The 14,006-nt window shown below is 40.5% G+C and overlaps 1 protein-coding gene across 8 annotated transcripts in view; it reads right to left on the reverse strand.

The window, feature by feature from the left end:
- INPP4B (inositol polyphosphate-4-phosphatase type II B) overlaps nt 1-14,006 on the reverse strand; it is a 305,271-nt gene that overhangs the window by 173,153 nt on the left and 118,112 nt on the right. For 6 of the 8 annotated variants that reach the window (XM_065404692.1, XM_065404693.1, XM_065404689.1 and 3 more), the window contains exons 1-2: nt 5,521-5,580; nt 3,173-3,245 (exon numbers count right to left, since the gene is read on the reverse strand). In XM_065404692.1, the coding sequence (XP_065260764.1) occupies nt 3,173-3,245; nt 5,521-5,580 (133 nt within the window). Of the gene's footprint in view, nt 1-3,172; nt 3,246-5,520; nt 5,633-14,006 lie in introns of those variants that run through there. The other 2 variants (XM_065404687.1, XM_065404686.1) reach the window with 2 other exon arrangements.

Genomic DNA, 14,006 nt, shown 5'->3' on the forward strand with positions numbered 1-14,006 from the left:
CCCAAATAAAACTTATAAAACAAAAAGAGTGAACATTATTTCTTGTTTGAACTTCTGTTCACTGTCTAATGAAGATCAAAGCAAACTACTGTCATGTTGTAAATTCTAATACTGTTGTTATTTATGGATTTTTCCCTTTAGAATAAAAGCAAGCATACATATTATTTCAGAAAAAAATAACTTCAGTTTTGCTCATTTTTATTAGATTTTAGTTACTTTTCTCCTCTTTCATACCTTTACGTGAAAAACATGCGAGAAAATTATTTTAATTTCCAGTATTATAAATGGATAAGTGAATTTCTAATAGTATAAATGAAGTCTCGAGGTAAAAATGGAATAATGATGAGGCTCTGTGAGATATTACATTCATTTACATCACTCAATAAGTGCTTCACAACTCATTTGAGGTCTGTGAGTTTCATGTATTAAGATCCAGGCTTGAGATGAATGCCAATGTCCTACTATGCCCACTTCTTTTTTGTAAAGTTTCATAGTTTCCCTGGCATGATAAACAACTCGAGACAGAGAATCAAAAATTTATACTGTAATACACATATATAGGTACATACACAGTACATTACTCCTGGGGGAATTCCGCACCACTGCACAATTCAGAATTTGCGCAGAATTAATGTTCTGCACAGAATTTCATATTTTCCCTGCAGAATTGGGGCTGCAGAGCTGCTGCTGTCCATTAGGGACCACTGGACTCTGCAGAGTCCAGCTCTCCAGCTCAAAGTGAGCAGAGCGCCCAGCCCAGCATGGATGTAGGCTCTGCATGCTCTTGGTGCCTGGCTTGATCCTCATCAGCTCAGGGACAGGAGAGGGCCTGGGAGACCCAGCTCTGGCAAAGGATGAGGAAGGGCAAGGCCACATTACATCTCCCGGTGGGACAGTAAAGAAGCTGAGGGGAGTAAAGGTGCTGAGGGGAGGGAGGCTGCAGGTGTCTGGGCCGGGGGGGGGGGGGGTGCCCCACGATTGGGCTCTGGGAAGAGGGGGGGTGACTGTTTGGGTTCAGGGGGGCCACATGTAGCCCCCTCCAGCACCTCCCAGCTGGAACTGGGTTGTCATAGGGGTTTCTTTAACTCTGTACTCCTGGGGGAATCTTTTTTGTTGTTGTCTGTATTGTTGACAAACATTTTGAAATAAATTACCAAAGTAACTGAAACTGGAGTGAATATAGTGTGTTATTTTGACAAATAAAAATTGTGCACAGAATTTTTAATTTTTTTGATGCAGAATTCCCCAAGGAGTAAGTATATACAGTGCAGTATACCCACATCAGAAAGAGAGACACTGTTTACACATTTACACACAAATACATATACACCGAAAGAGAGGGAAAGTGTGAGGTATATAGAGAACATATATATGGGGGGAGAGACACAGAGAGATTCATATAAACCCAGATATGTGGAGATGATATTTATGTAATAAATTATAGAGCCATGTGATAAACTAATTTATCATGCATCTCTGTTTCATAGGTAAAGTTCAGGTTACATTACTAATCTCTCCCAGCCCCTAATCTCCCCCAAGTAGCTTCAACTAAAAAAAAAAATCAAGCAACCAGAAAAATATTTTTCATTCTCCCCCCAATATGTGGGCTTCTCCTCCTCCCCGCAAAAACAAACAAAACAAAAAAACCCACCAGCAGCCCAGGATGGGCAAGACTCATTACTGGACCTGTAACATGTTTTTTATACATAAAAATGTCAGTTTTAAAATCCTATATCTCAGAGTCATGCAGAACTACAAATAGCAGCTTTACAGGGTTACAGATAGGCTTCCCAACTGGATTCAGAGATCACAAGAAATATATTGTGATATTTTATATACACCTCTACCCCGATACAACGCTGTCCTCGGGAGCCAAAAAATCTTACCGCCTTATAGGTGAAACCGCATTATATCGAACTTGCTTTGATCCACCGGAGTGTGCAGCCCCACCCCCCCGGAGCGCTGCTTTACCGCGTTATATCCGAATTCATGTTATATTGGGTCGCGTTATATCAGGGTAGAGGTATATAAGGAAAAGTTATTTCAAGTCATTTTTAGAGGTTTCCATGACTCCCTCTGAGACCTGAGCACTTGGTCTCATGGTAAATAAGGCTTTACGGGTTTCTAAAAAACATATTTCTATCTGTAATGTATGTGGGGCATAAAGAATACATACTGGTGTGGTATGTTTTGGGTGACCTGCATAGCTTACTTGTGTCTTTCTTACTGCTGAGAGATGTAAATTCCTACACTCAGGCTGATAACACTTTTACAGCACTCCACACCATCATGTAATATTTCTTTGTATAATGAGAAAGAGAGAGAAATGGGTTGAGCATATAAACACTTCAAACCAAAGTCTGAAGTGAGCTCCGGAGCAGATTCTGACCTCAAAATGCCCTGACAGCAGCCCCTTCCATTTAAAATCACAGGGCTTTCAACACAATCTCAGCTAACATTGTATAAACAGTGAGAGAGGCGTACTCAGGAGTCAAATGTGTGTGCAACTATGACTACTTTATAGTCATTAACACAACACCATACATTACAAAAAACAGTGGGCCTCATCCAATGCTCACTGAAGTCAATTGGGAGTCTTTCCACTGACTTCAATAGGCACTGGATAAGGCTCCAAATGTAAGAGTATTCAGCAGAGTACCACAAAGTCTAACTTTTCAGGGCCAGTTTCTGCAAATCCTTCCTCACACAAGTAGTCAACTGCACTCTACTCCAGTGAATGAAGAAAGCTTCCAGGAGCAAGGTTTTCAGGAAAACATCTTAAATCTCTAGTGGTTCTGAAACTCTTCAAAACTGGTATTGTTGTATAGCAGCCCATTGTTTTGGAATCAAATAGCAATCTACTCAAAATGCATTAGAATATATACATAAAAGAATTACAAACATCTTGTTGTTTGAACTACTAAAATGCCCTTTGAACATCTTTTGTAGTTAGCTTTTATTAAACATTCAGTGTCTGTGGCTTATATAGATGCAAATGTTAAACTTCAAGTGAACATTAAATGGGGCACAACATTTTAAAAGTGCTCTGTTCAAAATCCTTGTATGCATGAGATTTTGGTGGTTTTCCCTACGTTCTCCCACTAACAAAGATAACCTAGTACAATATTATAGCCCTAATTATTTAAAGAAATTATGATGTTATAACACATACCTGCATTTAATAGAGGTAAGCTGTCTTTACCACTTATGCCTTCAGGTGCTGTACATTCACACACCAGTGCACACTACAAAAGAAAAGATGTAACACTTTGAAAGGAAACATAACCACAAATGGAATTTTTCAGAAGTTGCTGCAAAAGAAATGTGAAACAGTTAAATATGAATGGCCTTGGACAAAATATTTGTGATAAGCTATATTTCCAACCCTACCTGTTTTGTGAAGCGATTTTATTTTTAATTACTAATTTGCATTTTCCCTGTACAACTCAGTTGTAATATTTAATAATAGGTTGTAACACTGGAGTCTCTGTACAGAAGGCAGCAAAACATGAAGGATTGTCCCAAAATGCAGTAGAAAGAACTTTCCAAAAAGGCAATAGCAGAGTAGAAAACAATTTTTGACAAGTTATATAATTTCAAAGGAATTTCTTTCAAGGGCTACTCTCAAAATCACAGCAGGCAGGCAGCATTATTTAGTACAAACGCAATTTTAAATCAGGGTTGGGGGGAAAAGGTGGGAATTTTTTTTACTGTCCTCTTTTTGACATCTCTTTCCTCACTTGATGATTTCATCTCTTAGCACTACTTACTTTTACATAATCTTCTAAACCATTTTTAATGGCTCCTCTTCTGGCTTCACACTCATGTATAATTCTGAGCTCTAATGTTTTAAGAAAGCTATATTTTTAAATCTTGTCAACTGTTTTTTTTCCTTTCAAAGGCAGCACACCAGCTTCTGTTCTGTTCTTGTATTTCTTTTAGGTCTAAATCCTAAACAGACAGACAGACAAAGCACATAACTATGCTTTGCATCATTCTGTTTAGTGCAGAATAAGATAGAAGGAATCCTTCCTTCACGTGTTGGAAAGGCTGACAAAGTATTTTGCAGCTTCTACTGCAACAGTAAGGCAGTCATAGTCTCTGGAGGCTGCTGCCATGCCCCCTTTCCACAGGAGGTGGGACAGAGGGAAAAAGGATTTATATAGCAGCAGATATTCTGCTCTCACCTCTGCCTCTTCCATAGCCTTCCCAGACGTGGCCCTATCTGCCCCCCATGCTCTCTATTGCAAGGGGAACCCCTATGTATCAAAGCTCTGTACCATGCAAGGAATTCTGCCCTTCTACACAGCAGAACCACATGGGTTACATTAGCAAGAGAGTGTCTGCAGCCAAGGAGTCAGTGATTAGTATAATAAATTCTTGTTCAAGCGGACTATTTTAGTATTTTCCCCTTCTATTTTGGGCTGACCTTGCACTTAGTAAAACATTCAGGGCTTAAGAACATCAGGACAGAAATCTCTACTAATGCTAGTAATTCCTCACCCTACTCTGAATTCTGAATGGTACTAACAGCCAGATCCTCATGTGAACATCTGGTCATAGGAGGGCTGTGAGTGTACTGTGAAAAGGTTTGTGAGCAAGGGGGAGATGTTGCCCTTTGGAGGTGGTCTGTTTTGTACCAATCAACATCCCAGATCTGGGGTTGGCTACCAGTTTCCTTCTGCCTGAATGTGCAGACTTTCAGCATACTGAATTTTACACTCAGTTCAAAACTAATTGGTTGGGGGTATTTCAATATATTGATGAGGAAGTAGTGCAACTTCCTCAAAAATGTCTCTGGAATTGCACCCTCACCTGTTTGCACACACAAACAGGAAATTGGGTAACTGTGTCTCACTTAATTTAACAAATGCATTCAAAGCCCACTGAAACTATGGCTGTAACAAGTTTACTGTGTTCTTCTGTCAACCCACCCCATCAACAAGTATTGGAACCCAGCAAGGAGATACCAATTAATTCCTGCAGACTCACTATGGTTGATATAGCTCATTAACTGCCTCGACTAAATAACAGGGCTTGGGGACGAGGGGAGTGGTCCTCTCACAGCAGAGGAATTTAAATTGTAGGGCCAAGCTGCACCAAGAGAGGAATAGCCTGGGAAGGCAGCTTGGCCTATAATTCAACTTATGTATTTTGTGCTTATTAATAAAGCCAAACCCAAGTTTTGACCCTTCACAACACTAGTGCCTCATACTACATTCTGACAGCTCTCAAGTAGTGGTTAATTATGGTTGATTGAGGTTTAAATGAATACTTTTGTTCTAACAAAACAGAGGGGGAACGTTTGAGAACAGAGTATCACTTGGCACAGCTCTATGCAAATGTATTTTGAGTTGAGAGAGCTGAGCACATATATTGTACTTCATTCCAGAGCTGATTTCTCATTTAGCTTTTTTGAATAATGAGAACTTAAATCCCAGTGTGGTATTAGTAATATAGGCATCTGGCACCACTGATCATTCTAATTTAATTTGTGCAATGAGCTAACTGATTTCATACCTTTTGTCCCTGCACATCTGTTGTGATGTGGTCTACTTCCCCCTCCTCTATCTCCCCCATCTTCACAAAGCTGACGTCTATGGTACCAACTGTCTTTCCACCATCAGAAGTTCTGAAACCAAAAATAATTAAAATTAAAAAGTTTATTCTTCAGCAGCCTCTCGTCACTGCAATACAAATATTTATGTCAGTACACATTTGCTCTTCTATTCATTTTGTAGCCGCTTTCATCTGTATTAAACTCATTTTCTACTACCATAAAGTAAATGGTAACAATAGGACAGCAATGTATTTGTCCAACACGGCTTATAACAAGGAGAACTTTGAATATATTAGTTAAAACTCTAGATGGGCAAGTGCTGTCTAAAAGAAGATTGAACTCTTCCACAAATACCATGAATGTTTTAAATGTTCTTCTGACTAGGGGCAGGCCTACACTTAAAAAGCTACAGCAGCTCTGCATGCCACCATAACACTTTAGTGAAAATGCTACTACACCGATGGGAGAGCTTCTCCCGTTAGTGTAATTAATCCATCTCCACAAGAGGCAGTAGCTATGTCAACGGGAGAAGATCTCCCATTGACAGAACACTGTCTACACCAGGGATTAGGTCGGTATAACTACGTCGCTCGGGGGCATGGATTTTTCACACCCCTGAGTGATGCAGTTATGCCGATGTGAGTTTGTAGTGCAGACCTGGCCTAGGGTACTTCTAAGAAAACTCCATTACACATTGTGCCAATGCCCCATTTTATAATCTACCAATTTACTGCACACATCAATACTTTGGTTTGGGGGATTATGAACGGTGAGAAGAATTGAGGACGCACTGTTGGAGAGCTGGGTTTTAAGGAGAGGAAAGGAACTTGGAGGATGAAAAGTGAAAGACTATTCCAGGTGTAGCAGGCAGCATGGTAAGAGGCATAAAATTGCAAGCAGTTAAAAGAGAGACTGGGAGTTCCATAGTAAAATGAGCAGATTGGGAAGAGTAGAGGGAATGAGGGGGAGAAATGACCAGGGTATTTTTAGTAAAAGTCATGGACACGTCATCGACGACAAACAAAATTCACGACCCGTGACCTGTCCATGATTTTTACTAAAAATACCCGACTAAATAGTAGCCTTCATATTGCCTTCAAATACATCTCTGCAGTCATTTCGCTCCCTCATTCCCTCTACAAATCCCAATCTTGGGGCAGCTGCTGCTGCGGGGAAGGGGGGGAGGGAGGAGGAGAAGAGGCGTCCCAGGGGGCTGCCGCAGGGTGTGTGTGCGCGCGCCAGTGTCACCAGCTGCTGGGAGCCACCGGACCAGCAGCTGCTCCGGCCGCCCCAGGGACCACTGCCGGGAGCCGCCAGAGCAGCAGCTGCTCTGGCCAACCCAGGGACTGCTGCTTGGGCAGTCCACAGGGCCAGCTGCCCGGGGACCACTCGAGCAGCAGCCAGTGCGGCTGGCCCCAAGCCGCTCCAGCAGTGGTTGGTGCGGTTGGCTGGGGGCCACCCGAGTGGCTGGCTGCAGAGCCACTCCAGTAATGGCCGGTGTGGCTGTCCGTGGGGCCACCTGAGCAGCTGCCCCCTGAGCCAGCTGCTTGGGCAGCCCTGGGGTCAGACACACTGGCTGCTGCAGAAGTGACTGAGGTCGCGGAAACTCACGGAATCCATGGCTTTCCGCGACGGACACGGAGCCCTATGACTGTATAGGTGAAAATGAGGAGCCTGAATTTGTTATGGTATGATAAGAAATAGGAAGGCACTGGAGAAGGGGCTATAAGGTTGGCATGTTAGGAGGGAATAACTTTTAAAAAAAAGACCTAGGAGCTTTTCCTTGCACCTGTACAGAGCCCCATTGACTTCAGTGGGACTTTGCGCTGTTCTCACACGTGTCCTTAATTTTACACACTATGAAGAGTCCCAAAAGAAGTCAATGGGCCTACTCAGAGTGTGGAAAGTTTAGCACATGTGTAGGTCTTTTCATGATTATGGCCTTGTTCACCGTAGTTATTTGGGATATTTTCCTGTTCCGACAATACAGTCTTAAAATGTAGTGACCTCTGTGGTTTAAGATAAATGTTTACTTATTGGTACTAGCCACTGTTATCTAAAATTAAAGACATTTAAATGTATGTACTCTGACAATACAGAAATACAATTTTTTCTAACATAAGCTTTGTAAAATTGTATATAAATCTTTGTGTGGTATGTATGTGGGGTGTTGTTTGCTACAAACCAAGTGCACCAAACAATAATAAAAAATAAAACACACAAACAAACAATCCAGCAGCTCAGCACACAAGCAACCCTAGATTAACTGACAAGTGAGCAAGCAACGGGGTGGAAATTGGTAGTGAAGAATCAGGATTTCAGGTTGCCATGGGTATTTATTATCAACAGTACATAAACAATTTTAAAATTTATGAAAAATAATTTGCTAGTGTCCTTTTAAAAAACAAAAGGTAACAGTAGTTTAATGGATTCATGTCAGTTCCCTCTGTCCTTTGAATTACTACAGACTACAGCTTTGACCTAATTTTTCACCTCTTTTCTCTTTCTTGTGTCACAATTGGCACAGGTAGAGCAAGCTCCAGTACTCAATAGATAAATCAATCTTTGAGGAGAAAGGGAGTATGCCATGCAAACTGCTGTTGCCAGGTCATATATACCCTTTAAAACTTATGTATCATGTCAGGAGAAACTGGTAAAACACTGACAGTTCACAACAGTTTAATGCATTTTGATCAGCATGCCAAACTTCTGTCACATTACCAATTAGCCTTAAATATTTAACCAAGAATTTCAGGCAGTGATGAATTTAAGCTTTTCTGTCGCCTTGGACTGAAACTAAAATGTAAAAGTAAAATCTTATGCTCACTCTTCATAGGAAATAAAATTTCCAGGCCAAAAAATAAACCTGCAAGCATATTTGAGAATGTATTGGTCACAACAGGTCTGATTCTACCTACAAAAGATATGCACTATAATAGAATGAAATGAAAACACCGAGATCTTGATATTCTGGCCCACCTCCTCCCCTTTTTCATCTCCTCACAGCAAATAGAAATGTTAAATCACAATATGAAAACAAATCTTATTTTTAAATGCTACAGGCACACAAATCAAAAAAGCTCTATAAATGTCCAGGGAGAAACCATCATTAGTTGTGTCAGACACTGTGAATTTAAAGTACCATTGGTACATAAGGGTTTTCAGAGAGACACGCTATGCATTTAGAACTCAAACACAAAATATTAGATTAAAATCTTGCCTGGACAGAGAAAAATAAAAGAGAGAGAAATGAAGCACTAAAATAAACAAACAAGAAGTGAAAAAGCCCACAGATCCCACCTATATTAGGTTAAAACAACTGATTGTTGATATTTGCTTAAGTACTAATGAATTAGTATGCTGTGTATTCTATATATGTCATACTGTGCATAGAACAGAGATATACACATACACAAAAAATTAAATAAAGAAGAATTAGAGGGAATTTCCCTACTTTGGTGTGCTTTATATTGCATTTACACTAGTAGTTACAATACTAACTTGTTAATCACCAACAGTGTGCTCACAAGATACAAAATGATGACAGTCCCTGCCATAAACCACTTACAATCCAAATGACAGAAACATAGAAGATGAGATGCACCAGAAACCTACAGGAATAATCTGAGTTTCTTGCATGCACGCACACATGCAAACACTTCTATAAAGAGGGTGAAGGTCTAGCAAACCAGAATGGGGAATGCATTCCATGCTTATGGGAAAAAGGCACAGAAACAGGAATGGGAGAAGGAGATGAACAAGCCTTGGAGACTGGCAATCCTGGCTAAGTGGAGGGGACATAAAGGCAATTTGTATGAGATGAGCTCAGAGATGGACACTTGTCTTGAACATAGGTAACAAGAAGTTTAAAATCCATGTTGGGGAGCATGGGATGTGAGTAGAGACAAAGGATGAAGTGGTCTGATCAAAGGGAAAAAAGGTAAGTTTAGTGTCTGCGTTTTGGATGGACAGTGAAATGATAGATGTGTCAGGGACTCCAGAGATGAGAAAAGGGGTGGGGTGGGGGGAATCAAAATGGGAAATAATCAGCGCATGGATGAGTGTTTTCACTTTGGGGGCAGAGAGGAAAGGTTTGGATATGCCTTTGCTGTTTCCTCTTTGGTGATATAACTGAAGAAGAGTTATTCTCTTGGGCCTGGTTAGACTAGGATTTAAAGATGTGATGTCAGCATGTGCTAACACACACTTGTAAAAGTCTAGTGGAGACCAGAAGAAAGAAACCAGCTTAGAATGTGTTAAAGGTCTTGTCTACATCAGACTCTTACCATGTTACACATGCTAACATCACACTATTAAATTCTGGTCTAGACAAAGTCTTGGTATTTTGGCCTACCCAAAACCAGGATGTGGTGTAGATCTCACAAGAATTGCTGGACATCTGAGAAATATTTGGAAGTTGGGCTATGTAAGAAATAAGGATATATATTGATAAGCATCTGCACTTCTGTATACTTATTCAAATTGAAACACAGAACCTATATGGAATCTCTGTAACCCCTTGGTAAAAAAGTACTACTTTTACAAACAACCACCATAACAGAGAACGATAAATAACCAAGGATTTTCAGAAGTGACCAGTGATTTGGGTTGCCTCAGTTTTAGGGTGTCCAGATTGAGACACCTTAAGGGGGCCTGATTTTCAGAAAGTGCTGAGTATCCATCCAAAAATCAATGGTCAATTTTCAAAATCTTGGGCAAATAAATAACTTGCATGTGTACTGTGCCTGTCATGTTGCAGAATGAAACTTTACAAAATGAGGGTCTAAAAAGAATAGACACAAAGAATCCCTTCACTTCCAGCTCCCTCTGGGATGAAACACAGTAACTATATGACAGCACATAGCAGTCCTAAACAAGGAGACAGAAACAGAAGTAAAACAAAAAGCTGTATCCAAGTTAAATTAAAAAGAGGCAGCAATTTTAATAAGCAATATGTGACTACCAGAGTTGAAATTTTGCAAAGACCCCATTAACACCCCAATTCTTGTGTAAGTTATGGTGATATCTTTGTCTCTTCTAACAGATAATGCCTAACAGTGTTCCTTACCACAAGGCTGGGGCTTGGCTTCACTGCTCATTCACAAAGAAGTGTGTCACTTTGGGCTTGTCTACACTAGAAAGGTTGCCATTTTAATTAGACCAGTATGGTTAAGCAGCAAAACGAGTTTGGGAAGCCAAATAAGCTATACTGATTAAAAAAAATAACCCACATCCCAAACCAATACAGCTATACTGGTATAACTTTACTCGTGCAGACCAGACCTTAATGAGAACCAGCACCACTTCCTGAAATAGCCCGAGTGGTGCCAGAAGCCTTTAGCTATAGAAATATTCACACAAAAAATGTGAAAATATCAGAATATGTGCTCTTTCTATTTTGTGATATTGTCAGACTTTTCACTCAAATATTCTGGAGCAAAGCATTCCGAAAGCTTCAAAATTCACTTAGGATGAAGGTCACTGAACCTGTGAATTCTGTGATTCATTAGCTGCAGATATCCAGATAGACCCAGTGCTGGTCTACGCTACGAAGTCAGGTCAGCTTAACTACATTGGCTCAGGGTTGTGAAAAATTTCGACCCCTGGTGCATCGATCACCACAGCGTTGATCCCCGGTAAGTGGAGACATATTCTAATTCTCTGCTCATGCCACCCTTGGCTCCGCAGTAGGTCAGAGTGCCAGCTAGTGATAACCAGAACACAGTGTGCCATTGCTGCATGATGGGGTAGCAGAGGGACCAGCTAGCTGACTCTACACTTTCTAGGGAGTTTCTCCTCATTTGTGCTGTCAAGGCAGTGAATTTGCCCCCATAACTTTTGGAGTTGGATTTTAATTACATTTTGGTCCTGAAGACTATATCTCAGCTAGGGCACTACAGAGTGCTAGACAGGCCAAAAAAAATGTAGGAAGACTTTTGAAATTACATCAGCATATAACCACAGTAGAATAGAGAAAATGAGGCCCCCAATGCAATGAATATGTTCAGATTACCCGAATAACATGCATTTCCCCATACATACTGCTTTCATTTGTACTCTTCATAAGGTACTATAAACCCAAGTTAACCCTAGTGTCCCTTTTTAATCTGAAGGACCATATCTATCATTGCTTGCAGACATGGTGTTGCCTATTTAACTATTGGGTGCTCTCCAAGAGATCTTTGAGGATTATTTGAAGTCAAATAAGGTTTTAAAACAATTGTTCTTCTGTGCTTTTAATGTAATACCGTATGATGGTGTTATATACATATGAGATGCCAACCAAGAAAAGTATATTAAGATTTTACTATTGCTTGAAGGTTTGAAAACTTCAATCCATTTTGCTCCTCTACAACTTTATTGATTATTAACAAATATTTTGAATATGAAAACTCAGAACTGATAATTGGTTCCCATGGCCCTAACTTCACTAATAAAAATGGCTTATGAACACAAAGCAAAAGAGAAGCAGACTGCGTATTTGCATAGCCTTGTAAATTATAAATGAGAAATGAGAGATTGCTTGAAAAGGAAAATGTATGACTTTCAATTGTTCCAATTTCAGAGCAAATAGTGCAGACTAATACATAGTTCAACACAAATTCTTTTCCCACCAAAGTAATTCATTTTGAAAGACATGAACACATTTTCTTATGACAAATGTATTAATTATTTTTGTATATGAACATTGTCTTTTTTATTTGTCATGTGAAACACAAAGCCCATGTCAATCAGCTTTCTGTTTTCAAACTGTTCCATTGATGAATAAAATGTTAAAATTTAGGATAAATGAATGACACTTTTTAGAGTTCAATGTATTCACTCCTGTCACTGCTTCAATATAAGGATAAGTTTTTTATCAAAACAAATTTTTCTCAGCTCTTCTGGAATCCTGCCTAGTGTTTAAAGTCAAGCTGCTGTCCATCTGCCTCCTGTGGCATATCATAACAAGATGCAGCCAGGAAATAGTTTCAGAATGCAGACTAAGTAAAACTTAGCTAGTTGAGCACAGACTCAAATTGATCATCAAAGGGCAACAATAGTTCAAATACATTGCTTTCTGTACTAATTACTGGTTCAGGAAGTTACACAGCCAAATTCCTTTTCTTTCACTAAATAGGTTAAATGTTGCTCAGATTCAATGCTGTCTTCATCCTCTGGCCCTCTGAACCCCAGCCTTTCAATTTCACTTCATTTGTCAGAAAATAGCTGTTTTATCTCCTCTTGAAAAAAAAAGTTTGGATTTGTTCCAGCTGAATGTCAAGGGAAAAAATATAATTCAGAAGGACAAAGCAACATAGAAATCCAAGAAAAATCAATGAACAAATGAACATTTAACTACATGGTAAACCCAACTGCGACCATACAATCATCAGCAGAGCTGCCTGGGGAGCATGAGAAGGTATCAACTACTATACTATTACTAGACTATCATAGAAAATTTGAAGTCTGGGTACTGTTCCCACTAGTAGAGGAGAAGGCAATATTATGGCTACATCTACACTACAGCCGGGATCAATGCTCTGAGATTGATCTACTGGCAGTCGATTTAGTGGGTCTAGTGAAGACCAGCCAAATCGACAGCAGATCACTCTCCAGTCAACCCCTGTATTCTACCCACTTCGAGAAGAGTAAGGTAAGTCGACAGGAGCGTTTCTCCCGTCGACCCCCTGCGGTGTAGACCCCGCAGTAACTCGACCTAAGGTACGACAACTCCAGTTACGATATACATGTAGTTGGAATTGTGTAGCTTAGGTCGACTTACCGCGGTAGTGTAAATATAGGCCTGGTCTACACTGTGGGAGGGGGGGGATGGGAGGGAGAATCAATCTAAGTTACGCAACTTCAGCTACATGAATAACATAGCTGAAGTTGACGTACTTAGATCAACTTACCGTGGTGTCTTCACTGTGGCGAGTCGACTGTTGCCGCTCCCCCGTCGACTCCGCCTGCGCCTCTTGTGGCGGTGGAGTATAGGAGTTGACAGGAGAGCGCTCGGGGGTCGATTTATCACGTCTAGACTAGACTCGATAAATTGACCCCCGTTGGATCGATCGCTGCCTGCCAATCCGGCAGGTAGTGTAGACATACCCATAGCCTATGTTATAAAAGAAGTGAAACCTTGTTATGGGATTGATATTGGTAGGCCTGAACTCATCCTTCAATTAACACAACTGCAGGCATAAGCCCCACACAAGACAAAGGGAGTTTTGACATTTACAACAGTTTTCTACCCCTTTGTAGCCCAGGAGCTTTTGCTGAGTATTGTTTTAGGTCGGGTGTGTGTGGGGAAGGCGGCGGGAGGCAGAATACAAAGAAACTGAGAGGAGATAAAAAAGAATGACGGAGTGGGAGAGAGAGAGCACACCAGTGAACAGAAGCAGCTGAAAGCACTGTGGCTGACCCTGGAAGAAACATGGGAAGAGGCTTTAGGATCAGAGGTGTA

Source organism: Emys orbicularis, chromosome 5, assembly GCF_028017835.1.
Source record: "Emys orbicularis isolate rEmyOrb1 chromosome 5, rEmyOrb1.hap1, whole genome shotgun sequence".
Classification (NCBI taxonomy): domain Eukaryota; kingdom Metazoa; phylum Chordata; order Testudines; family Emydidae; genus Emys; species Emys orbicularis.